At 51.8% G+C, this 26,759-nt stretch overlaps 3 protein-coding genes across 50 annotated transcripts in view; 2 read left to right on the top strand and 1 right to left on the bottom strand.

The window, feature by feature from the left end:
* S100A1 (S100 calcium binding protein A1) overlaps window positions 1-26,759 on the bottom strand; it is a 1,186,348-nt gene that overhangs the window by 59,841 nt on the left and 1,099,748 nt on the right. Inside the window, exon 1 of one of the 48 annotated variants that reach the window (XM_050753865.1) lies at window positions 24,325-24,328. The exons of 45 other annotated variants lie outside the window; for them this stretch is intronic. The gene's annotated coding sequence lies outside the window, so the exon portion shown is untranslated. Of the gene's footprint in view, window positions 1-274; window positions 281-20,599; window positions 20,604-24,324; window positions 24,329-26,759 lie in introns of those variants that run through there. 2 more of the 48 variants (XM_050754217.1, XM_050753882.1) reach the window with 2 other exon arrangements.
* S100A2 (S100 calcium binding protein A2) lies at window positions 6,286-12,083 on the top strand. The gene is made up of 3 exons (XM_050756182.1): window positions 6,286-6,416; window positions 8,921-9,074; window positions 11,831-12,083. The coding sequence occupies exons 2-3, from the start codon at window positions 8,931-8,933 to the stop codon at window positions 11,981-11,983; spliced, it is 297 nt and encodes a 98-aa protein (XP_050612139.1). The 5' UTR covers window positions 6,286-6,416; window positions 8,921-8,930; the 3' UTR covers window positions 11,984-12,083.
* S100A3 (S100 calcium binding protein A3) lies at window positions 24,219-26,145 on the top strand. The gene is made up of 3 exons (XM_050756047.1): window positions 24,219-24,296; window positions 24,986-25,131; window positions 25,630-26,145. Exons 2-3 carry the CDS (start codon window positions 24,991-24,993, stop codon window positions 25,792-25,794), a joined length of 306 nt encoding a protein of 101 aa, XP_050612004.1. The 5' UTR covers window positions 24,219-24,296; window positions 24,986-24,990; the 3' UTR covers window positions 25,795-26,145.

Below are 26,759 nucleotides of genomic sequence, written 5' to 3'. Positions count from 1 at the left end.
GAGTAGCTGGGACTACAGGCGCCCGCCACCTCGCCCGGCTAGTTTTTTTGTATTTTTAGTAGAGACGGGGTTTCACCGTGTTAGCCAGGATGGTCTCGATCTCCTGACCTCGTGATCCGCCCATCTCGGCCTCCCAAAGTGCTGGGATTACAGGCTTGAGCCACTGCGCCAGCCCTGTTCACATCTTCCCTTCCCTTCCCTTCCCTTCCCTTCCCTTCCCTTCCCTTCCCTTCCCTTCCCTCCCCTCCCCTCCCCTCCCCTCCCCTCCCCTCCCCCCCCCCCTCCCCTCCCCTTCCCCTGCCTCCCCTCCCTCCCCTCCCCTCCCCTCCCCTCCCCTTCCCCTTCCCCTTCCCCTCCCCTCCCCTCCCCTCGCCTCCCCCCTTCCCCTTCCCCTTCCCCTCCCCTTCCCCTTCCCCTTCCCCTCCCCCACCCCTCCCCTCCCTTCCCCTCCCCCTCCCTCCCTCCCTCCCTCCCTCCCTGCCTGCCTGCCTTCCTTCCTTCCTTCCTTCCTTCCTTCCTTCCTTCCTTCCTTCCTTCCAGATGGGGTTTCACTCTTGTTGCCTACGCTGGAGTGCAATGGTGCCATCTCAGCTCGCCGCAACCTTCACCTCCCAAGTTCAAGCGACTCTCCTGCCTCAGCCTCCCGAGTAGCTGGGATTATAGGCATGTACCACCACACCCAGCTAATTTTGTATTTTTAGTAGAGATGGGGTTTCTCCATGTTGGTCAGGCTAGTCTTGAACTCACAACTTCAGGTGATCCACCCGCCTTGGCCTCCCAAAATGTTGGGATTACAGGCGTGAGCCACTGCGCCCAGCCACATCCTTCTTTCTTTTGAGTTCTGGGAAAAAGTACTGAAGCAGGGCTCCAAGTCTCAGCTGTGAACCAGTGAATGTAATGTGGAGCTGAGGCCGGAAAGATATTTCTATTCCTCTCCCATTGCTTCTTGAAAGAACCTTCCTTGTAGCTCATCCTAGACAGCAACTGCCCAGCTGCCAACCCGGGCGGTGGTGGGGCCATCAGCGCAGGTGGAGAGCACAGGATGCAGGGCATGTCTTCCCGGGACCAGACTGGGAAGACGAAGCTGCAGTGAGAAGGGGCAGAGCTGAGGCTGCTCAGAGCCTATCCCTCAGTCGCACCTCTTCCTCTGGGAGAGGGAGAGAGTGGTGGAGAGAGTGGTGGAGAGAGGAGTGGGTGGCTCCTCCCTGCTGAAGAACTCTTTTGAGAGTAGGGTGTTAGATTGCTCCCTCCCCAAAACACTGGTATTGGCAAGAAGAGTTTCTGGTGACATAGGAGAAAGTTGGTTCCGTAGAATGGCAGCAAGTCAGTTTTCAGGAGGTTCTGGGGGTGGAGGTGGAGGATTTAGAGCATACCTGGAAAAGTGGTTTTGAAGGGAGGAGAGAGGATGGTGGTTACGAGGGGCAGCACTTGTGCCTCTGTGTCAGGCACTGGGGATATGGAGCACTGACAATACTCAGTGCCTGTTTCTCAGGAGCCCAGTCTAGTGGGAGAGACACATATATAGTCACAAACATAAGAAATAATGGGGGCCGGGCATAGTGGCTCACGCCTGTAATCTCAGGACTTTGGGAGGCCGAGGCAGGCGAATCACCTGAGGTTCGGGAGTTCGAGACCAGCCTGACCAACATGGAGAAACCCGTCTCCACTAAAAATACAAAATTAGTTGAGCGTGGTGACGCATGCCTGTAATCCCAGTTACTTGGGAAGCTGAGGCAGGAGAATCACTTGAACCCGGGAGGTGGAGGTTACGGTAAACTGAGATCATGCCACTGCACTCCAGCCTGGGTGACAGAGCGAGACTCCATCTAAAAAAAAAAAAGAGATAGAGCGATGAGCAAGGGGCTGCAGGAGGAACACTAGCTGTGTGTGGGCATGTGTGTGTACACACTCTTCTGCTCTAGCAGGTGGGAGGCTGGGAAGTAGATTCCAGGGGCGATGATCTTTGAGCTGAGTTTAAAGGGTGATTAGGATTGACAGGTGGATCCCCTGAGGAAGGGCTTTTCAAGGGCATAGGCAGGTGCTTGGAAACACAGAAGGGCCTGGCATGCACATCAGTGTAGTTGCTGTGCCAGCAAAAGCATGCCATGCCAGAAGGCCTTCTTCTGAAAGTTATGGGGGTTCACTAAGCATTTGAATCTGGGGTGACATGCTCAGATTTGAATTTTAGGAAGGTTACTCTGGTGGGAGAGCTGAGAAGGGGTTGGAGTTGGGGGGCAAGGATGGAGGTGGGAGGGGAGTTGGGATGTGTTTGCAGTAGTCCAGGAGCAAGATGATGCTGAGGGATCTAAGGCAGAGTGGACAAAGCTGGGGGGTATTTAGAAGGTAGAAACAATAGGTCGACTGACCAACATCTGGAGGGCAGAGAGGGGGAAGCAGGAGGCTAGAGGACAGGAGGACAGCCACATTTCTGGTTTGGGTGATTGGGTGGATGGTGTCGTTATTTGTGGCAAAGGGGAAGCCAAGAGGAGGTGAGGCATTGAGAAACTGTTCTTTTAAGCGTATTTGATTGTATTATTATTTTTTTCAGACAGGGTCTCACTCTGTTACCCAGGCTAGGGTGCAGTGATGTAATCTCAGCTCACTGCAACCTCCACCTCCTGGGTTCAAGAGACTCTTGTGCTTCAGCCTCCTGAGTAGGTGGGATTACAGGTGCGCGCCACCATACCCGGCTAATTTTTGCATTTTTAGTAGAGATGAGACTTTGCCATGTTGGGCAGGCTGATCTCGAACTCTTGGCCTCAGGTGATCTGCCTGCCTCAGCCTCCCAAAGTGCTGGGATCACAGGTGGGAGCCACCACGCCCAGTCTCTTTTATATTTGTATTTAATCCAGGCTAGGCTGGGTATGGTGGCTCATGTTGGTATCCCAGCACTTTGGGAGGCCGAGGCAGGAGGACTGCTTGAGCTCAGGAGTTCAAGACCAGTCTGGGCAACATGGCAAAACTCCGTCACCACAAAAAATGCAAAAAATAGCTGGGCACAGCGGCGTGCACCTATAGCCCCAGCAACTGAGGAGGTTAATGTGGGAGGATCACATGAGGCTGCAGTGAGCTGTGATGGTGCCACTGTACTCCAGCCTTGGAGACAGAGTGAGACTGTGCCTCAAATAAGTAAGTAAATAAACAAAAATTAAAAAGAATCCAATCCATAGGGCATTTGAAGGCAAGAGGAAAAGATGCCAGAATCAGAGATGGGGAGAAGCTGGGCTTCTGGCAGCTGCTGAGGTTGAGAAATGAGACAGATAGGCTGGGTGTGGCAGTGGAGAGAGGGTGGGCAGAGAGACTGAGGCTGGTCTGAATGGAAATGAAATGTTAGGGCTCTCAGGGTTATCGGGGGATGATTGGAGCTTCTAGAAAAGGTTTAACATTGTGACCACCTGTGTTCGTCATGCCTCGCCACCCCTTACTAATTATGTGAATTTGGGCAGACTTTGAGTCTCAGTGTTCTCCTCTGTGAAGTGGGGTCAGCTTATTCCAACTCCTGGGATTGTTGTGTGAATTAAATGGGGTAATGTACAGACAGCACCTGATGCACAGCAGGTGCTTCGAAATTTCAGTTCTGCACCCCTCCAGCAAAGGATATGCACACACCCATTGTGAGTGACAAATCCAGGATGACCTGAACCCAATGTGATAACGTGGATCCTCGCATGCTGGTCATGCTGTCGGGAGACACTTATGGATTCGATTAGTAAAACGGGAAATAAATTATTTAATGCATTTTGCTAAGCGAGAATACTTCAGAACGTATTTTGTGGGGTGGGGCATAATAAAGGGGTCCATAATAAGGGGAAAACGTTTAAGCTCAGGTTCGTGGCACCACTCAACCAAGGTCGACAGTCACACAGTGAGCCAGAGGCCATGCCAGGACTTAAACTAAACCTGTGGCCCCCACAGTGAGGCAATTTCTCTTTCCCCTGAATGGCCTGGGGAAAGGGGGTCTGTGGGCAGAACTTGGCAGTGGCCAGTCCCTCACTTCTGACCCCTGGTTTCCTTCTGCCCCTATCTCTAGGCTTGTATTCATTGATTGAGACAGGGTCTTGCTCTGTCGTACAGGCTGGAGTGCAGTGGCACGATCATGGCTCACTGTAGCCTCAAACTCCTAGGCTCAAATGGTCCTTCCGCCTCCTGTCTCTCGAGTACCTATATCCCTAGGCTTTTAAAACGGCTTCCAGGTATCTGGCTGCCGTCTCAGGCACCCACCTGGGCTTCTGGGCAGGGACTGTCCAGGAAACCTCATCTGTGTGAAGCAGGTGTGGGTGTAGGAAGGCCGCTTGGAAATGAATCAGCACTGTCTCCTGAGTCGTCAGCAGGGCGCCGGAGGGTCTGGCGGACAAGGATGACAGGAGGCCGGCACTGCAATGACACGCCTTAGCCACCAGAGGGCACGAAGCAGCCGAGCAAAATCCCGCGGGGCCCCTGGTGGAAAATTTCTGGCACCTGGAACCCGGAGAGCGGGTGGACGGAATGTGAGGACCCAACTTCCTTAGGCTGGGCCGGGGTAGAATCACTGCCTTGGGTATCCGCAGGGCCTGCCCGTGTCTTGACTACTCTGCCTTTGTAGACAGCTGGAGAATGTCAGAGTGGAATTGGGATTGGACACTAGGGGCCATTCCATACAACTCTCCTGTTCTGCCGTGCGGGAGGGAGTTGCCCAAGGTTACGCAGCAAGTTAGTGGCAAATGAATACGATTATCACCAGTCTCAGGAATATGGCCATTTGATGGGCGCAGTCGCAGCCTCAGTTCCTGAGACAGAGACACCTGATTAAGGACAGGCCTCCAGCAGCTGACCCTAGTGACCCGCGGCTCTGCTGCTGTCTCCGTTTTTCTCCCTGGCTTTTCCATCTGACTGACTCTTTGTCTTCTTTGTCTGCCTCCTGTCTCCGTCTCTGCCCGCTGGGGGCTTTGCTCAACTCCCTCACTGGGTCCTGGGAGCCGCGTTTCCTGCTGTCACTCCTCGGGGATTTGTAGCTCTCTGAAGCTCTTTTCCGACCCGTTGTCTCGGTTCCACTCTTGGGATCCAGAGGAGAGGTGATTATTTCGTAGCGTAGTCAGTGGTGTGATTTCACGGGGTGAGAAGGACTCCCTGGCTCCTAAGCACTCCTCCAGTGACCCCTGTTGCCATGCGGTAGACATAAACACTGGTTGGCACCTGGTGCCAGCGAGACCCTTACCTCATGCAGAAATGAGTAAGACCGGTGAGCTCACCATGTGGGGGTGAGGCTGAGAAAAAACAAGTACACAAGTGATTCAGTCAAAATCAGAATGCTCTAAGTACACACGAGAAGGGCAAAAGGGGTGCCTTGTACAGGACAGAACAGGTAGAGACTGAATCCGGTTGGGGCCTGGGAAGGCTCCCTGCAGTGGGTGGCATTTCACTGGCCTTTGAAGGGTGGGTGGGGTTTCAGCAGGATAGAGGGCGTGGGCATGTGTGGGCACGTTCTGAGCAAGGGGTCAGCACAAGCCAAGGGTCTTGGCCACACTAGTTGCATGTGCTGGTGTGTTTAAGGGACACGCAGGAGCAGGCTGAGTCTGGAGTGCCTCACTGCCAGGCTTTAAAAATTTTTTAAATTTTAATTCATTTTATTTTTACTTTAAGTTCTGGAATACATGTGCAGAACGTGGTTTGTTATATAGGTATACATGTGCCATGGTGGTTTGCTGCACCTATCAACCCATCATCTAGGTTTTAAGCCCCGCATGCATTAGGTATTTGTCCTAATACTCTCCCTCCCCTTGCCCCCATCCCTCTCCCCTCAACCGCCCACAGGCCCTGGTATGTGGTGTTCCCTTCCCTGTGTCCATGTGTTCTCATTGTTCAACTCCCACTTATGAGTGAGAACACACTGCCTGGCTTTAAGGGACAGCCATGGGGATGCACTGCAGTTTCTGAGCAGGGAGGGCCCTGCGGAGGCCCTTAGTTAAAAGCAAAGAATGGCTGTGAAAAGCGATGCATTGCGCTCCCTTGTCCCTCACCCTCCGTGTGAAGGGTTTTTAGTCTGAGTTCTACTTGAAGTAGGCTTTGGTGGGAAGACAAGTAGCATGAGGGGTTCAAGTGCCTAGGGCAGCAAGGGACACTGGGTGACTGTGTCAAGGTGTAGAAGAGGACAATGGGGGCCCCAAGGCCTGACTTCATGTACACTGCTCAGGCTGGCCCCCAAGTGGCACGGTGACCACCAGGAAGGGACCAGCCTGTTCTCAGTCTGATCCTCCTGCCGTGTCATTATCCAAAGCTCCTCCTGGCAGGGCCGGTTTAGGGTCTCCGTGCCAGTGCTTTCCCTGCCAGCCTGGGCTGGGGCTTCCGCCTACTGCTCTGGGACTGCTGCTGCCCTGGCCCTGGGGGAGGAGGGTGGTGCCGCTGAGTCACTGCCTGGGCATCTGGGCCTGGAACCTCGGGTGAGTCACTGAGGGATGGGGCAGAGGGGCTGGGGGAGGGGAAGAAGCTGCTTGACATCTGGAGCAGGGAGGGGAGCTGGGCCACAGGAAGGGTGGTGCCCTGATGCCCAGACTGGGGTTGGGATAGACAAAGGGCCAAGGAGGAAGGGGCCCTGGGAGGGGGCAGCCCTCCCTTGGGCTGGGCTCTGAATGGCCACAGTGTTTGCCTTTCTCCAGGTCTGGGGAGGACATGTGTGTGGGGGCAGTGAGAGAGGGCTGTGGCTGGGAGCTCTGCTTCAGGCCTGGACCCTGGCTTGGGAAGCTGTCTGGCTGGTATTTTCAGCCCTAAGTAGGGATGTACCCCTACCCACCCACCCAGGCCTCAAGCTGAAGAAGAGGAGGCTAAAGTTTTCCTATTCACTCTTTAACAGCTCAGGACTTCCTTAAACTCCCCACAGACTGTTACCCAGCCCAGCTGGGGCTGTGTGCAGAGCAGCCCCATTTCTCCCTGCTTCCCCATCCTTCCAGACCCCTTCCTACACAGACGGACCTTCCGAGGTATTTCTAAGCACACTTAGTTACTTCATTACCTCATTAAGAGGTATTCTGGTGCTGGCCATTAAAATTAACTCCACTTCATTCATGTCCTGAAGTCAGTCCTGTCCTTCTTCTCCTGATGTCCCCCAGCTGCCTCCTCTGGCCCCCAGCTTCCTAAGGGTGGCCCCAGGTTGCTTCTGTCTCTCACACAGGCACATGTATGCACATGAGCACCCGGCCGTGAAGGCCCAGCATGTGCCCGCAGCCTCTCACACAGGAGCGGGCTGTGACTCACAGGCATGTCATGAGAATGAGGCCTGGCACCAGTCTCCAGGCCCCAGAGCAGGGTTGCCTCCCCTCACCCCTGGCCCAGGCTGCCCAGTCCCCATGACACCTCCCACTTCCTACTGTGGCCTGGGTGGGCTCAGGGGCTGCCCTTGACCTGGCCTAGAGCCCTCCCCGAGCTGGTGGTGGAGCTGGCACTCTCTGGGAGGGAGGGGGCTGGGAGGAAATGAGTGGGAATGGCAAGAGGCCAGGGTTTGGTGGGATCAGGTTGAGGCAGGTTTGGTTTCCTTAAAAAGCCAAGTTGGGGGCCAGTGGGGCCCGCGTATAAATCCTCACCCTGGGAGCCTGGCTGCCTTGCTCTCCTTCCTGGGTCTCTCTCTGCCACCTGGTCTGGTGAGTACCTCTGTCCTGCTGAGGGCAGGGTGGGGAGGACCCCCGTGGGTCTCTGTCTCCACAGTTCTCTCATTCCAGCTTCCCTGGTGGGATCAACCTGGGCCTCTCTGGGCCTTCCCCCTTGGAAGAACCCTTTGTGAAGTGTTGACTGAAGGGTTTTTCTCCAGGTTCCTCTGTGAGGTCTCAGTGCAGCGGTTGCTCTGAGGCCCTCCTCTGGATATCCCAGTCTAGGGGCCCTTCTTTGGGGGTCTAGGCCTAGGAGCAGGAGGTATACATGTGGGTGGTGCTACAGTAAGAATCCTGAGGTTTTTTTTTTTTTTTTTTCCACGAAGTCCCGGCTTCTAGCAAGACTAAGGAGCAAAAGGCAGGGGTCTCAAGTGCAAGACTCTGCCTGGGTCATGGTCCCGAGCAGCAAAGCTCTGCCCCCTGCCTGGGTGAAGGCAGGGCCAGCAGGATGGGCCCAGGGCTTGCCTTGCCTCTGGCATAGCTCCTCTGGCCTCACCCTGAAACCTGCCTAACCTTTCCAGGCTGGTCTGAGTATTCTCAGAGGCCTTGCTGCTGAGTTCTGTTCCATCCTGATCCCAAGGCAATGAACATTTCATATCTTTAATTCTAATTCCAACAGGATCCTTCCTGGTGGAGAGGATGTTAAGTTGCCCCCACCCTACCCATGCCCCTCTCTGCGTAAAGGCTCAGGGGCCTTCAGGGTGAGGGGAGACACATTCCCCAGCCTCTGGGAGCTCCTAGTCTGAGAGAGGAAACGCCCCTGCCCAGGGGAGCTTCCAGTTAGATGGCAGAGAGAGACGCCTCTGGCTTCAGGAGCCCCGAGTCTGAGGAGGGAAATGACTCCTTCAGGGAGCTTCCTGCTCCTAGGTGTAGCTATGGCTCCTGCCAGACCGCACAGGAGCCCCCATCTGCCAGCTGGTGCATGTGGCCCTGCTCCCCAGCGCCTGGGCAGATGCCGTCAAAATGGGGCTCTGGTCACCCTGTCATTTCCCTTCTGGCAGACACTCAAGCGGGGAGCCCTGCCCTCAGGGGGATGGCCCAAGTGCCATCAGAGGAGGCTTCGGGCCCTGCCATTGGTGACTCCCAGACACAAGGGAAGCTTTAGCGTCTGCCCTCAGGGGACGGCGGAAGTATGGCCCCCGGCCTCAGGGAACCACAGTCTGAGGGGGACATGCTCCCTGCCTTCCCATTCAGAGAGGGGTTTTGTGAGGTGGCTTGGGGGCACAGGGCAGAAGTGGATCCTGCAGGCCGAGCTAAGGCCCCAAGAACCTCAGCAGTGTACCCATCACTTGGCACCTCTGCAGCCACAGATCCATGATGTGCAGTTCCCTGGAGCAGGCGCTGGCTGTGCTGGTCACTACCTTCCACAAGTACTCCTGCCAAGAGGGCGACAAGTTCAAGCTGAGTAAGGGGGAGATGAAGGAACTTCTGCAAAAGGAGCTGCCCAGCTTTGTGGGGGTGAGTGGCACAGGCCTCTGGGGGAGGTCCTGGTGTGAGTGTGGGGGTGCAGGTTAAATCTCTCCCCCAGTTCCGGGTGCCTATCGATGCAGGTACCAGGTTGGGGCCCAGCCCTCTCTCCACTTTTGCTTCATTGCTCCACTGGAGTGGAAATGAGGCCAAGTGGGAGTGCTTTATCAATGGCTGTTTCCTGCAGCATTCCAGAGAACTGTGTGCTGTGAGGGCCTTCAGGGTGCATCTGTCTAATCCTGTTATTGGAAACTTCAGAAACCAGAGCCCAGAAGGGAAAAGTGATTGTCCCAAGATCACACAGTACTGGCACGTTCTCTCTCCCTTTTTCCTTTTTTTTTTTTTTTTTGAGACGGAGTTTCACTCTTGTTGCCCAGGCTGGAGTGCAATGGCACGATCTCGGCTCACTACAACCTGTGCCTCCAGGGGTCAAGCCATTCTCCTGTCTCAGCCTCTTGAGTAACTGGGACTACAGGCGCATGCCACCACGCCCAGCTATCTTTTTTTTTTTTTTTTTTTTTGAGACAGAGTCTGGCTTTGTCGCCCAGGCTGGAGTGCAGTGGCGCGATCTCAGCTCACTGCAAGCTCCGCCTCCCAGATTCACGCCATTCTCCTGCCTCAGCCTCCCAAGTAGCTGGGACTACAGGTGCCCACTACCATACCTGGCTAATTTTTTGTATTTTCAGTAGAGACGGGTTTTCATCCTGTTAGCCAGGATGGTCTCGATCTCCTGACCTTGTGATCTGCCTGCCTCGGCCTCCCAAAGTGCTGAGATTACAGGTGTGAGCCACCCTGCCTGGCCAAGTTTTGTATTTTTAGTACAGACAGAGTTTCACCATATTGGCCAGGCTGGTCTCAATCTCCTGACCTCGTGATCTACCTGCCTTGGCCTCCCAAAGTGATTTTTGTATTTTTAGTAGAGATGGGGTTTCATCATATTGGTCAGGCTGGCCTCGAACTCCTGACCGCAGGTGATCTGCCCTCCTCGGCCTCCTAAAGTGCTGGGCTTACAGGCCTGAGCCACTTTGTCCAGACTCCTTTTTTTTTTTTTTTTTTAATGGTGGGGGGGACAAGAGCTCACTCTGTCACCCAGGCTGGATCATAGCTCACTGTAGTCTCAAACTCTTGGGCTGAAGCAATCCTCCCAAGTAGTTGGGACTACAGGAGTATGCCCCCATGTCTGGCCAATTTTTATTTTTGTAGAGATGGAGTCTTGCTATGTTGTCCAGGCTGGGCTTGAACTCCTAGGTTCAAGCAATCCTCCCACCTCGGCCTCCCAAAGTATTGGAATTACAGATGTGAGCCGCTGTACCTGACCTCTTTCCGTTTTTATATGTCAAACTAAGAAATTATGTAGGGAGAGAAAAGCCCAGCTAAGATATACAGTCTGGAACATTTTGTGGAGAAATGCATCAACCTTCAATTTGTCCCTCACCCTCCCTATACTGACTCATTGGTGATTTCCAAAGTTAGGTGTCAGGCTTTCAACACATGAGGCAGGTCCTTCTTTCCTTTTTTTTTTGTTTTGTTTTTGTGGTTGGTTAAACTTTTCTAATTATTTTGGCTAGTATTAAAAAAGTGTTTTTCAGCCGGGCGTGGTGGCTCACACCTGTAATCCCAGCACTTTGGGAGGCCAAGGTGAGCGGATCACGAGGTCAGGAGATTGAGACCGTCCTGGCTAACACGGTGAAACCCCGTCTCTACTAAAAATAAAAAAATTAGCCGGGCGTGGTGGTGGGCGCCTGTAGTCCCAGCTACTTGGGAGGCTGAGGCAGGAGAATGGTGTAAGTAAACCCGCGAGGTGGAGCTTGCAGTGAGCCGAGATTGCACCACTGTACTTCAACCTGGGCAACAGAGTGAGACTCTGTCTCAAAAAAAAAAAAAAAAAAAAAAGTGTTTTTCAGCTGGGTGCCATGGCCCAAGCCTGTAATCCCCATACTCTGGGAGGCTAAGGCGGGAGGATCTTTTAAGCCTAGGAGTTCCACCAGTCTGGGCAACATAGCAAGACTCCATCTCTACGAAAATAAAAATTGGCCAGGCTTGGTGGCATACGCTTGTAGTCCCAGCTACTTGGGAGGATTGCGTGAGCCCAGGAGTTCGAGGTTACAGTGAGCTATAATACAGCCTGGGTGACAGAGTGAGATCACTCTGGTTGCCAAGACCAGCCTAGGCAACATAGTGAGACCTTGTCTCTACTAAAAATAAATAATTAGCTGGGTGTGGTGGCATGAGCCTGTGGTTCCAGCTACTTGGGAGGCTGACGTGGGAGGATCACTTGGGCCCAGGAGGTTGAGGCTGCAGCGAGTTGTGATTGTGCCACTGCACTCCAGCCTGGGCAACAGAGGAAGACCTTGTCTTAAAAAGTAAAGTGTTCTTCTTTTCTGAATCCATCTGGCTGGTGTTGGGGAGCAGCAACCGTCGGTTTCTGCATCAGCAGAAAGGGGTGATGATACCTACCTCGCTGGGCTCCTGTGGGATTCAAGCTGATGCACGCTCAGAGGAGCACCCAGTGTCCTCCCTGTGTCCAGGAGGAGGGCACACTGGAGATGCTCACCAATGAGTATCCGTCTCTCTCCTTACTCACTGGGCCCTCTTAGTAGCTCCCAGGGCCTCCTGCACTCCATATACCCAGTTGCCCAGTGGGGAGGGAGAGCTGGGAACCAATTTGAGTGTGTGGGGGTCTGGGTGTTTGGTGGAGCTGGGGTTGGGGCTGGCTTGGTGATGAGTGTATTTCCTGTCACTTTCAGGAGAAAGTGGATGAGGAGGGGCTGAAGAAACTGATGGGCAACCTGGATGAGAACAGTGACCAGCAGGTGGACTTCCAGGAGTATGCTGTTTTCCTGGCCCTCATCACTGTCATGTGCAATGACTTCTTCCAGGGTTGCCCAGACCGACCCTGAAGCAGAAACTCCTGACTCCTTGCTATGGACCTCTTGGGCCCAGGACTCTCGATGCCTTTGAGTTTTGTATTCAATAAACTTTTTTTGTCTGTTGATAATATTTTAATTGCTCAGTGATGTTCTATAACCTGGCTGGCTCAGCTGGAGTGCTGGGAAATGAGGGCCTCCTGGATCCTGCTGCCTTCTGGGCTCTGACTCTCCTGGAAATCTCTCCAAGGCCAGAGCTGTACTTTAGGTCTCCATTTTGGGATTTCAAATACCAGCAAAAATTTGGAAATCGAGATAGGTTGCTGACTTTTATTTTGTCAAATAAAGACATTAAAAAAGGCAATTACCATCTACCATCACTATCATTTCATAAAAAGATAAAATTTCAATTCCAATAAAGGAGAAAAGGTATAAGTTCAGAATAAAGACAGACCTTAACATTTAATACTGCAAGTAATGAGTTGTACCAGGATCTGCTCAAGAGATATGAATTAGTCTAATCAACCTCACAAAGCTTTATTTAAAGGATTCCTTGTCAGACCGAGCGCGGTGGCTCACGCCTATAATCCCAGCACTTTGGGAGGCCAAGGCAGGCAGATCCCTTGAGGCCAGGAGTTTGAGACCAGTCTGGCCAACATGGTGAAACCCCGTCTCTACCAAAAAATACAAAAAATATAGCTGGGTGTGGTGGTGCATGCCTGTAGTCCCAGCTACTCTGGAGGCTGACGCAGGAGAATCGCTTGAACCTGGGAGATGGAGGTTGCAGTGAGCTGAGATCCCGCCACTGGACTCTAGCCTGGGCAACAGAGCAAGATGCTGTCCAAAAAAAAAAAAAAAAAAAAAAAAAAAAAAGGATTCATTGTCAGAATACAGGCCATAGGCAGTGCTATGGTTTGAATGTGTTCCCCAAGATTCATGTGTTGGAAACTTTATCTCCAAAGCAACAGTAATTAGCAAGTGATTAGGCCATGAGGGCTCTGCTGTAATGAATGGATTCATGCTGTTATCACAGGAGCGGGTTCCTTATAGAAGGATGAGTTTGTTCCCCCACCTTTTCTTTCTCTCCCTCTCTTTGCCTTTCCACCAGGAGATGATGCAGCAAGAAGGCCTTCTCCAGGTGTTACCCCCTGCAGCTTAGACTTCCTGGCCTCCAGAATTGTGAGCCAATAAATATCTGTTTTGTTTTGAATACCAGTCTGTGGTATTCTGTTGTAGCAATACAAAATGAACCAAGACAGGCAGTATACCTGTTTTCAGAAAACAAGTGTATTGTATTCTATACAATACATTCTATATTGTATTGTATATTCTTTTTTTTTTTTTTTTTTTTTGAGATGGAGTCTCATTCTGTCGCCCAGGCTTGAGTGAAGTGGCATGATCTCTGCTCACTGCCATCTCTGCCTCCTGTGTTCAAGTGATTCTCCTGCCTCAGCCTCCTGAGTAGCTGGGATTACAGGCACATGCCACTACGCCCAGGTAATTTTATATTTTTAGTAGAGATGGGGTTTCTCTATGTTGATCAGGTGATCCGCCCGCCTCAGCCTTTCAAAGTGCTGGGATTACAGATGTGAGCCACCGCGCCCGGCCAAGAGCACAAATTTATTATCTCTCATGGTTCTGCGGGTAGACTGGGCTTAGTTGGTGGTTCTCACGTGGGGTCTTCCATGCAGTTGTGGATGGAAATCAGAGTTAGAGTAATCCGAATGTTTGAACAAACTCAACATCTACGGTAGCTTGCTTAACATGCATGACAATTGATATCAGATGTGAGCTGGGAGCTCAGCTAGAACTGTCAGCCGGAGTGCTTACCGTGCATGGCCTCTCTATGTGGCTTGGGCTTCTTAGAGCATGGCAGCAGGGTCCTGAGAGGACCAATCTCAAAGTGAACATTGCATGAGGCCCACATGGAAGCTGGTAGGCTTAAGATTTATTTATTTTAATTTTAATTAAATTAATTAATTTATTTTTGAGACAGGGTTTCATTCTGTCACCCAGGCCCAGGTGCAGTGGCATAATAATGGCTCACTGCAGCCTCCACCTCCCAGGGTCAAGCAATCCTCCTGCCTCAGCCTCCCAAGTGGCTGGGACTACAGGTACACGCCACCATACCTGGTTAATTTTTGCATTTTTTGTAGAGACAGGGGTTCACCATGTTGCCAAGGCTGTTCTCGAACTCCTGGACTCAAGCGTCCCACCTGCCTTGGTCTCCCAAAGTGCTTGGAATATAGGCATAAGACACCATGTCTGGCACTTCTTAAGATTTATTTCAGAAATCCCAGGACATCATTTCTGCTGTATTCTAAGGATCAAAAAAAAAAAAAAAAATCATTAAGTCTGGCTCAGATTAAGGGGAGGAGGAGAATTAGACATCTCTCTCTCTCTCTCTTTTTTTTTTTTTTTGAGATGGAGTCTCGCTTTGTCACTCAGGTTGGAGTGCAGAGGTGTGATCTTGACTCACTGCAACCTCCACCTCCTGGGTTCAAGTGATTCTCCTGCCTCAGCCTCCTGAGTAGCTGGGATTACAGGGGTGTGTCACAAGCCTGGGTAATTTTTGTATTTTCAATAGAGACAGGGTTTCACCATGTTGGTCAGGCTGGTTTTGAACTCTTGACCTCGTGATCTGCCTACCTCGGCCTCCCAAAGTGCTGGGATTACAGGCGTGAGCCACCGCGCCCAGCTAGACATCTTTTAATGTAAAGAGCAGCATGCATAAAATTGACGGTGACCATCTTTGGAGACTAAATACCATAGTCTGTCTTCTAGCAACAGCAATTTACATCCCTCCCATATGCAAAATACACTCATCTCCTTCCCAAGACCCACAAAGTCTCATCTCATTAAGGCATCAATTTGATGTCTCTGATCTTATTATCTGAGACAGGTCCAGAGATATGAATAAGGCTTCTCATGTGCAGTTCCTCCAGGACGGCTCCTCAAAAGTGGCTCCTCTTGGCCTGAAGTCCTGTGAAGAACACAGTCGATGTTCACAGGTGAGATAAAGATAGATAACTGCCATCCAGGCTTATTGGCTCACGCCTGTAATCCCAGCACTTTGGGAGGCTGAGGTGGGTAGATCACTTGAGCTCAGGATTTAGAGGCCAGCCTGGCCAAAGTGGCAAAACCCCGTCTCTACTAAAAATACAAAAATTAGCTTGGCGTGGTGGCGTGCACCTGTAATCCCAGCTACTCGGGAGGCTGAGGCAGGAAAATCGCTTGAACCTGGGAGGTGGAGATTGCACTGAGCTGAGATTATACCACCACACTGTCCAGCCTGGGTGACAGGGCGAGACTCTGCTTTTTTTTTTTTTTTTTTTTTTTAACACTCCTATTCTTAAGGGTGTGTTGGTGTATTGGAGGCACAAATTGGTGCATTGGTCCATAGCAATTCTGAAATTGAGTCAGACACATGTCACCAGATTCTTGTCTAGGGCTCAGTTCTGCTTGGCTCTTGGTTCTTCTTGGCTCTTGGCTTCTAGGTTCTTGACTTCATTTTCTGAGTTAACTCTCTATTTTCCACAAGAAGTATCTGTGTTGATAGCTAAGTAGCTTTCTCAGCCTAGTTCTTGCCCATTTGAAGTTGAAGACTCAAAAACTTCTTTTGGTTTTAAGCCATCTTTGTCCGTTTTAGTCCAAAATGATATAATTCGTGTAAAAATATGGCCTCACTGTGCATCAACTTATAATTCACTTAATAGACAAAGCCATACCTACAAATCTTTTTAAGATTGGTCTCTCTCCAGCTTGGACTGAGAGTCAGGGTGCTGGGAGTAAATGCCCTTGAGATTCCTAAAAGCCTTCTAGTCTGAAAGAGCCTAAGAGGCACACTTCTAGAATTATTAGACATTGTATTATTTATCTGAGAAGATCTGGGAAACTTGCCCTTAAATATTTTTTAGGTCTCATTACAAGGTCTTACCTTTGACTTACTTCATCTTTATCCTGAGATCCTTTCTATTGTCAGGGATCTGGATTTGATGTTTGCCCCAAGGGCATTTATTAGTTTGAGAGTCATTTGCTGGCTGGAAAGACTGTACTGGGCCCTCTATATTTCCTTCTAATTCTTTAAGAAGTTGAGTAGTTCCTTCGTTTTCTTTTTTTTTTTTAGATGGAGTCTTACTCTGTCGCCCAGACTGGAGGTGCAGTGGTGCAATCTTGGCCCACTGCAACCTTTGTCTCCTGGGTGGGTTTTTCCTTCTTTTTTTTTTTTTTTTTTTTGAGACTGAGTCTGGCTCTGTCGCCCAGGCTGGAGTGCAGTGGCCGGATCTCAGCTCACTGCAAGCTCCGCCTCCCAGGTTTACGCCATTCTCCTGCCTCAGCCTCCGGAGTAGCTGGGACCACAGGTGCCCGCCACCTCGCCTGGCTAGTTTTTTGGGGGTTTCACCCCACTCGATCTCCTGACCTTGTGATCCGCCCGTCTCAGCCTTGCTGGGATTACAGGCTTGAGCCACCGTGGCCGGCTGAGTAGTTCCTTCTTTAGTTCAACATTTTTTTTTTTTTTTTTTGAGACAGAGTCTCGCTCTGTTGCCAGGCTGGAGTGCAGTGGCATGACTTGGCTCACTGCAACCTCTGCCTCCCGGGTTCAAGCAGTTCTCCTGCCTCAGTTTCCCTAGTAGCTGGGACTACAGGCATGCACCACAATGCTCAGCTAATTTTTTGTATTTTTAGTAGAGATGGAGTTTCACCATATTGGCCAGGATGGTCTTGATCTCCTGACCTTGCGGTCCACCCACCTTGGCCTCCCAAAGTGCTGGGATTACAGGCATGAGCCACCATGTCTGGCTTAGTTCAACTTTCTAGTCTCATATTTTATCATAGGCAGCCAGAAGAAGCCAACTGGTACTTTCATATTCTGCATAAAAATCTCCTTACTCATATCCATAAACTGATTAGGTACCTTTCTGTTTTCCATGTAACCACAGATAACAGTGTTGCCAGACATTCTGCTATTACCTAATAGGATCTCTTTTTTCTAGATTCCAGTAACAATTTCCTCACTGTCCTTCAAATCATTACTAATAATCTTCTAGAGACCCTTCCGGCTTTCACCCATTGCCTGTTCCCAAAGCCGGTGACACCTGTTTCAGTTTTTTTGCAATAGCAGCATCCTACTCTTGTAGGTCGTTGATGAAAGATGCAAGGAACCAGCTCATGCTAACTTTCTAAACTTTTTTCTACCCCTTCCTCTATCATTACACCTAGGTTTCTATTTGGTCCATATTGCAAGATATGCCATGGTCTGACCAAATATATTGTCATTTCACAACAAAGGTCCTGACTTTCCAGCCTGACATATTGGGTCATCATATCTCACTACCTTCCTCCCTCTACTTAGCCAAGTTCACATTTTAGATTTTAGAGGTGGAGTTTCACCATATTGGTCAGGCTGGTGTCGAACTCCTGACCTCGTGATTGTCCACCTCGGCCTCCCAAAGTGCTGGGATGACAGCCACTGCGCCCGGCCCCTACATTTTAGATTCTTTTACTTGAGGATTCCACTTTAAAATATCAAATTCTCTACTAGTTAGGGGTTTTTTCAACTATAAGTTACAAAAAACCTAACTAATGCTAGCGGCTTCAATTGTCTTATACAAGAAGTCTGGAGTAGGATGTTCAGGTTTGATTCAGGATTCCGGAGATTCCATCTTCTGAGACCCAGTGCCTTTTCATTTTTCGGCCCTTTATTATATATAGGACATCTACTATTTTCCTCATAGCTTGTTGTTTCATGATCACACTATGGCTGCTATACCTCCAGGCCTCACTGTCCATGTTCCAGGCTGGAAAACAGAATAAGGGTGAGGTGCAAAATGCCTTTTCCACAGGAGCCTTTGCCTTTTTATTATGATAGAAGTGTCCTCCCCTAGAGACTTCCACTTATATCTTTGGCCTTAACTGTGTCATTTGGCTAGTCTTAGCTGTAACCAAGTGTTTTTAGCTGACCATGTTGACATCTTAAAAGAAAAAAATGGGTCTTAATAATGAAGAAAGAGGGGATGGATAGTGGATGAGTAATGCACAGTGTTTTCCTGATTTTTTTTTTTTGAGACAGAGTCTCATTCTGTCGCCCAGGTTGGAGTGCAGTGGTGCGATTTTGGCTCACTGTAAGCTCCGCCTCCCGGGTTCATGTGATTCTCCTGTCTCAGTCTCTAGAGTAGCTGGGACTATAGGCGAACGCCACTACATCTGGCTAATCTTTTGTATTCTCAGTAGAGATGGGGTTTCACCGTGTTAGCCAGGATGGTGTCGATCTCTTGACCATGTGATCCACCCGCCTTGGCCTCCCAAAGTGCTGGGATTACAGACGTGAGCCCCCGCACCTGGCCTGAATTGTTTTCTTACTTCCTCGGGAAACTGATCTTTGAGAACCACTTCCAGAGTAGCTCAGATAGGGTCCCCAGAGACAGAAAAGGCCAAGTGAGAAGGCACTGGGACAACTGCTTGTTCTCACTTACGATTCTGCCTTAACTGCACATCTGGGGCTGGTGAGGCAAGGTGGGGCAGGCCCTCAGTGACAAATGGTCTCTTTTCATAGCAATAAAAAGAGAGAAGCCCACCTTCCTAATATGCTGTAGGAAAGGCAGCCAGTAACTATAGGTCAGGGAATCATGATGATGGTAATTAACATTTCTATAGCAGTTCTCAAAGTTCCTTTCATGCACACTGTCATTTCAGCCTCATGGTAACCCTGAGAGGAGCTATCATTAGGCCGTTTTTACAGATGAGGAAACTGAGAGGAAGCAGCATCTGTCATTCGTGGAGCACTCCCTCCAGCTAGGCACTCTGCTAGGCCTATTCAAGTGTCATCTCATTTAATCCTCCGGGCAATTGGGCGAGGGCTATGCTATTAGTTTCTGCATGTCACAGACTGGGAAACAGGTGGGGAGAGGTTAAATAAGGAGTAGCGTCAGGACTTGACCCATGTCTTAAGAAAGGTCCTCATCCCTGTGGACACCAGGATGGCAGTCCGGGCCTTCCTTCCCTTTCCCACAGCCATCTCCAAAGCCTGGGGCTTTGTGTAAGGTGAAGGGGACCCGGATGAGCAGCATTCAGACTCTCAGTGTCCCTATCCTGAGTCACTGGGGGAAGCAGGCCCCCTTGCTCCTGGTGGATTAGTGCAGTCTGGTTTCTTTTGGACCTTAGGCTCACAACAATTCCTGGCTTCTCTTGGGGCTCAGGTGCTGGGGCTGTTTTGGCTGGTGGAGACTAGCCTCAGCTGGCTGCCCCTGGAGCTGGGCAGGTTCTGAAGGAGGCTGATTTCCTTTCCTTCTGGGCGTTTGACAAACTAACAAACACCACTTTCCCAGATGGTTCCAGCAATCTTCCCTTATCCCCTTTCCTCTCCCCAAATCTCTGTGCAGAGGCACAGAGGAGGACAGTCTAGAAATAGCTCTGTTCAAAGGTTTGTTGGGCCAGTTCTCTCCCCCTTCCTCCTAGAACTGCTGCCGGAGGAGAGCCTCCGGAACACATACCTCACCCTGCATCCTGCCCTACTGTCACTTTGGCGTTTGCTTTTTTGAATTAATCCCTGGCAGCCTATTAATCCTCCAAGAAAAGAGAGAATGAAGGCAAAGGTGGGCTCTGAGACAAGGGACCGGCTGAAATAGGGCCCCCATGCCCTTGTCTTTAGGTCACTTGATGTCTCCACTGACTCACTGCTCTCATCTATGAATTGGTCACAATCAGTCACTGACTTGGCAGTCAAAAGAAGTAGTAGGTCTAAGTAGTAGGTCCACAGGCCTCTTTGATCTCAGTTCAGATCCTCTTCCTATCTCCCCAGGCTCAGTCCCCAGTTCTGTAGCAAAGGACTTCCTGGCTCCACACCAGTTCCAGTCCTCAAATGCCCCTTCCTACGCCTTCCCTGTATTTGGCTCAGATGATGAGAAAGGAAGCTGATCATTTTGACAAAGTTCATTGGTCCCATGGGGCTATGGAATTGGGGTGGGTTCACCCTGTCTCCCGGGGCCCAGGCCCTTTTGGCACAAGCATGTGGAATATCCAGAAGCTCAGGACACTTTATCTTGTTCCTCCATGCGGTGCAGAACCAGACACTGACCTTCAGGGAGGCAGTGCAGTTTCCAAGGGCATATGGTGATAGTGGTGATATTGGGGAGACAGAGCCAGGGAGAATAGGTGCAGGGGAGAGAGAGTCAGTGCTGTAATAAGTCCTGCCAGATCGAATAGCATCTGCTCTCACCCTTCATGTACCCACACATGCTGTCCCTACGGGAAGAGAGCTCCTTGCCCTCCAAACATGGTGCACTTCTCAGTGGTCAGCTCCACACCTGCAGCGGGGGAGCTCTGGTTGAGCGGCAAGGTCCTGGGCTCAGCCTGAGTGTGAAGAATTGAGTGTGTGGACACTGGAGGGGGTGTGGGAGGAGGATGGTCCCTCTCCAGGCCTCGGAGGGGTGGTTCATGTGGGATGGATTCGGAACCACTGCAGAAAGGGAGATTCCGGGGAGATGCTGGGGAAGAACTTCCAAACTTCCAGCAGGGCAGAGAGTCCAATCACCCCAAGAAGAGTCTGTGAAGGGAAGGGAAGTTACAGCTCTCCCCTCCACCTGCATGGAGGAGGCAGGACCAAGTGACCTGTTAGGGGAGAGGCTGGTTCTCTCCCTCCCCTCCCTGCAGCCCCCCTTGGGGTGATTCAGTGCCTGTTTGTTGAACTGGACTCAGAGGCCTCTGCCCTGACATTGTCCACAGTAACAGCAAGTAATAGAAAGCACTTTCATGTCGGATTCTCAGGGTAGGAATCTTCCAAACCCATTTTGGAGGTAAGGAAATTAAGGCTCTAACAAGGTAAAGAATGTAACATGTTTGAGGGCAGGTGGCAAGAGGAAGGTAGAACCTAGAGGTTCTTTCCATGACAGTCCGCCAGCCCCAAAGTCCTGTACCTTGACCACTCTGTCCTCCCACCCGACCCCTCAGGCCTCACCTCCCAGAGTGAGCTCCCGCCCTCCCCACAGTCTCAGTCTGAGTCTCTCTCGGGTCTCTCCCAGTGGACAAACCAAGGTGCTGCATCCCAGAGAGGTCTGCCAAGCTGAGAAACGCCAGGGGCTGGTGGATGAGGACATGGGCAAGGAGCCGGGCTGCTGGGCTCTTCCCTGACCACCCACATATTAATAAAGTGCATCGCTCCCCACCATCATCTTCTTTCTCCCAGCTCTGCTTTATTTTTCTTCATAGCATTTATATCAGCAATCTATTAAGCATCTATTTTGTTATTGTCTCTTTTCCCCAAGAGACTGTCATCTCCATGAAGCAGGGACTTTTGTTTTGTTTATGGCTGTACCCCCAGTGCCTCTAAATATTTACACGGAAAATGAATGCCTGCTAGGCCTGCCACTCACTAGTTATGTGACCCTGGGCAAGTTACCCATCTCTCTCTCTCTCCGTCTTTGGTTTTTTTTTTTTTTTTTTTTTTTTTTTTTTGACACAGCGTCTTGCTCTGTTGCCCAGGCTGGAGTGCAGTGGCACGATCTCAGCTCACTGCAACCTCTGTCTCCCGGGTTCAAGCAATTCTCCTGCCTCAGCATCCTGAGTAGCTGGATTACAGGCGCCTGCCAACATGCGCAGCTAATTTTTGTATTTTTAGTAGAGATGGGGTTTCACCATGTTGGCCAGGCTAGTCTCGAACTCCTGACCTCAGGTGATCTGCTCGCCTTGGCCTCCCAAAGTGCTGTTATTATAGGCGTGAGCCACCGCACCCAGCCTCACCCATCTCTTGATTAACATTTATCAAGCCCTTGCCATGTGCTGGGCACTATTTATTCTATGAACTTTACATGTATTAGCTTATTTAAGCCCCACACAAACCTATGAGGTAGTTACTATAATCACCCTCCATCACCAACGTATGAGTAAAATGAAGCCCTGAGAGCAGAGGTGGCTGCTTAAGGGAGGTGGCTGGGGGCAGAGCTGGGATATCACAGGCAGGAATAAGTGCTTGACCTAGAGCTGAATTAATTGCTGGTGCACTCTGGACCCCACTTCTGCTGAGTGACTGTCTCTTGTTCTCTGCACCCTACTCCCATATTTCCTGGCCTATAAAACAGGGCTATTCACAGCTCCACCTTTCCTTCCCTCCTTTATTGCTCACTCTTCTCCCCAACAGGGCTCAGTCTCCCAGGAGAGGATGGAACAGGCAAGACTTGGGTGCTGGGGCCGAGGGCGAGGTCAGAGGTGTCACTGGTGCTCTGGCTGCCTGCACAGGCAGGAAGGCTTCTTTGCCAGCCTGGGAGTCAGTCTCCTTCCTCTTTTCTCTCTCACGCTCTTCTAGGTTTTGGGTTCTCTTCCTATGAAACAGGGAGGAGTTTCTCAAGATCCAGTGTGAAGGAAAGAATAGAGAAGATACGTGAAAGGTGTCTGTTTCCGGTAATGTGGTGGTCTGGGCCCACTCCAGCTAAAAGCAACAAAAAACGCTGCATAGAATTAAATCTTTTCAAAGCATTGAAGAGCCCACAAGGCAGTAAGAAATGAGTAGGCCAAAATCTAAGTCAAAGCAGAATCTGTACTGGGGTCCCCGGTGCCCTGAGGTCATTGGCCAAGCCAAGCCGAACCTGAGCTTTGATCTTGATGGTTTGGGGAGTGAGGAAGACAGAAGTGGAAGCCCAGGGCTCACCCCAGGAGGGGACACAAATGGATGACCCTTCCATGATGCTGAGACCCCAAAAGGCTACACACTCAAGCTAAAAGCCAGAGGAAATCTCATCCTGCCTCGCACAAGACCTCAAGGAAGGTTATTTTGGTGCTGAGCAGAGCAGGGGAAGAAGGAAAACAGCCCTTAAGGAGCTCCAGCCTCGGGCCAGCCTTCATGTGACTCTAGCCCAAATTCATTCCCATCACCTGGGAAAGGCCAGAAAACTCAAGCTTAGATTGCTGGAAGTGCCCCTGTGCTTCAAAGACATCCCACCCGATGATTTCCCCCAGGGAAGCGAGCAGTTCACAGCCAACAGCTGTGCTCTGGTCAGGCAAGTTCAGACTTCTCATCTGTAAAGGGGAGGCTCAGCCACATGCTCTCCAAGGTCTCCCTGGAATAGAGATTTGTAGGGGTGCAACCTGAGCGAGGCAGAAGTGTGTCCCCACTTGGTATTCTCGGGCCTCTGCAGAGTGAAGAGATGGGGCTGTGATGTGCTGGAGAGGCCAGCCTGTCTTCTCCAACTGAACTGGAAGGACTCGGCAGGAAGCTGTCCCCAGTTCCCAACTCTGGGGGAGGGCAGAGGGGGAATGAAAGGGGAGTGGTGTCTGAGCCCAGACTGGCCTTTGATGTGTGCGTGGATAGGTGGGCAGCTGGGGCCTGTAATGGGGCTGCTGAGGGATCCCTGAGGGCATCCTCAGTGTTGACCTACTTGAGTCTCCCATAATTGCTTCCTTCCTTTCTTGGGAGGCTACAAATAGTGAGGCCCTGTCTCTAAGCTCCTACAGCTGAAACACCAGCACCAGCGGTGAGTGCCAGCTGCTTGGGTCCTGCCCTGGGTTGAGTGTCAGGGCAGTTTGGGGGACCCCCAATAGCCAACCTGACTCCTGACCCAGGGTCTGGCATTGGAAGCAGAGAGATGACCACAGGTGGGCCTGACAGGGGGAGGGAAGTCAGATATAGTGGACGCAGAGGTTTCCTTGCACAGTGAGGGGCTGTCGGGGAAGTTTGGACTGGGGGGTGTGTAGAGCTAAGGTCTGCCTTGGGGTGGGAGCACTGGGCTCAAGGTTCTGGTGTTCCCCTTGGTCAGGCCCCTCACTTGCTCCTTGCCTCCTTGCTTTACCTCTGAGGCTGCTCATTTCTCAGGATCATGGCCCTTTCCTCTCCTGGGAACCTGGACACCTTGCTCCAATCCTGGGGTGTTTACAATGAATCGAATTCTGGCAGTGCTTGACACCCCCCACTCTCCTTCCCCTATTTTCCTGCCAGCCTCGACCATGCCAGCCATTTGCTCCCAGCAGGGGCCCAGCAATGGGTAAATCTTCAGGGAGAGTGTTGGCCCTGGCTGTCCTGTGCTGCAGGACTCTCGTCCCGTGGGGGAACCGGGAGTGAGTCACTGGGCTAGCATGGAAAAAACTCTTGCCTTCCTGGCCGCCTTCGGGTTTTCCCAGGCTGGAGGCATCATCCCAGAAGGGCGGTGGAAGGGGAGAGTTGAAGTGAGGGGAGGTAAGCAATTCCAGGAAGGGCTTCCCCTCCAATAGAACAGGGTACCCCTATATAGAGCCTTCCTGTTCAAAACCCCCAGGGGTCAGGAGGGTAACCTCAGGCCAGGCGAGTCTCAGATTGGTAAACACCCGAACTGGTCAACTCTCAAGAGATCATCTGGTTCAGGCTCCTGACTAGGCCTGTGAGGTGGGATGACCCCACCTTATAGATTAGGCCCCGCCCCTGAGACCCAGAGAGACAAATGACTCACCAGGGTTGCACCGCTGGCGAGAGGGAGAGAGGATCCCACGAGTTTTTCTTTTGGATGCAGCTTCCTTGAGTTCAGGGCAGGAGGCAGGATGAGGGGAGTGGTGGTGAGGTGGTGGGGGTGCCTCTCAGACCTGCCCCTCCCTGCTAAGGCCTGGCTTCTCCAAGGGCCTGAGGGCAGAGAAACACAGGGCCAGGCTCTCCTTGTGCAAGTTCCCGTGGGAGGGAGGCTTCTAGGGCATCTCATGGGCTGGGGCAGACTGGGACCGAGCCAGCCCTGGGTGTTGGGGATAAGAAGAGGTGGCAGAGAATCTGGGAGTGCTTAAGGAGCCCCGCAGTGGGGAGTGTGGGTGGTGGGGTGGGATGCTGTCTCTTTGAGGAGTTTGCGGTGATGTTGGGGTAATGAGACCTCCACACGGGGAAGTAATAACAGGACAGCAGGGGGATAAATTAGGAGGGGCTGGTGTGGTCCGGGAGGGCTGCTCAGAGGAGGGGGAGACTGCGGGGCCTGAAGCCTGATGGAGGTTAGGATGGGTCTGGGAACAGTCTCTGAGAAACACAGAGGGCAGAGGTGAGCCGGGGGGTTGGCCTGGAACTCTGCTGTGAGTCACACCCTTGTTCTGTGACAGTAAGGATGGCCAGGCCTCTGGAGCAGGCGGTAGCTGCCATCGTGTGCACCTTCCAGGAATATGCAGGGCGCTGTGGGGACAAATACAAGCTCTGCCAGGCGGAGCTCAAGGAGCTGCTGCAAAAGGAGTTGGCCACCTGGACCCCGGTGAGCAGTTGGAGTGTCTGTCCCCTCCTCGCCCAGTGGGAGGCACTGCCTAGACTCTGCCAGGAGAGACCTGGGGACAAGCATGAGCACAGGACAGCAAGGGGAGGGGGCTGGTTTGTGAGGAGGAAGTGGGAGGGGAGAACTGACATAGCAGAAACCTCAGCTTCCTCATCTATGAAATGGGATGACAATCATCACACCTGCTGCCTTGCAGGGTTGTTGAGAGGACTGAGCGAGAGCACCATGAAGAATGCCTAACACATAGTAGGCACTCAGTAGCAAATAGTAGGTGCTCGATTAATAATCTGAGAGGGCAGTTTTGGGAGGGGATTGCAACGGGTGCATTATCAGAGCAGGGAGGTTGAAATTGGCCCTCGGAAGGGTGTAGTTTGGGGTAGGGTGGGTCCACTTGGGAGAGGAGGGAGGGAGGTGGCGTGTGAGGCTGTTCTGCCCTCCTCATCCTACTCCCCCACTCCTCCCCACCCTTCCCTTGCACAGACTGAGTTTCGGGAGTGTGACTACAACAAATTCATGAGTGTTCTGGACACCAACAAGGACTGCGAGGTGGACTTTGTGGAGTATGTGCGCTCACTTGCCTGCCTCTGTCTCTACTGCCACGAGTACTTCAAGGACTGTCCCTCAGATCCCCCCTGCTCCCAGTAGCCTCTGCTCCAGGGGGTGCGCCAGCTGTTGGGGGCTGGGCATGTCTCCCACACTCCCTCCTACCCTCTCTCCTGTACCCCTTTCAATCTGGACTTGCCCAGGTCTTCCGTGATCAGTTAACCCATTTTACCTAGGAGGCCCAGAGATGTGAGGGCTCCTTTCCCAGGATGCCCAGCAAGTGAGGGGTAGAGCCACTCTGGGCCCCAGCCTGCCTGCTGCACCCCTGCGGCCTCCCTTGTGGATGGGAGGAGGCGGGATCTGCTGTGAGGCCCTCGAGGCTCAGCAGAGCGTGCACCAATGAGACCACGATGGGAAAGGGCCTATTTAACTCCTAATAAAAAACTGGCATCAGCTTGGTTTTGTTTGATTCTTCTCTGAGGACGCGTCTGCTGAGTTCTTTGCTCCTTTCTGGCCTTTTCTACTGCAGGAAGGCAGCTGAGGGCAGGGGCAGGGGCAGGGGCAGGGGGCTCCCGCAGGGAAGTTGCAGACCCTGCAGAAATGCAGTGGCCTCCAGGGTCCAGCAGGAGGGCGTGGGGACAACACAGGGACCCCTGTCCTCCCTTCCTCTCTCTGTCTCTCTGGGGTCTTTGAGAGAGGACCGCCTGAGTTTCCCCTGGGACTCAGTGCTCACGGTTGGATGACCTGAGGAGGGTGGGGCCGTGGGCACAGTGGGGGTGTTTGTTCCCTGCCCCGGGCTGTGGGAGCCCAGAAAGCAGCACTAATGGGATTAGGGTGTCTGAGGTGTTTACTCCCAGCCAGGAAGTTGTGCCCTGTGTGGAGGGGGAAGGGGATAACTTGAGGCAGCCCCTATCCCTGAAGCCGCAGTCCCCTGAGGGCCTTAACCCCCTACTTCTAACCCTCACTGAGTTTGTAGCCCACCCTGAGAGGTTGGCTCGAATTCTAACTCCCCTATTTCGTGCCATTTCACCTCTAACTCTCCACCCCAACCTGGATTCTTCATTCCT

Source organism: Macaca thibetana, chromosome 1 (assembly GCF_024542745.1).
Source record: "Macaca thibetana thibetana isolate TM-01 chromosome 1, ASM2454274v1, whole genome shotgun sequence".
Taxonomy (NCBI): domain Eukaryota; kingdom Metazoa; phylum Chordata; class Mammalia; order Primates; family Cercopithecidae; genus Macaca; species Macaca thibetana.
This window is presented reverse-complemented; position numbering and strand designations above follow the sequence as displayed.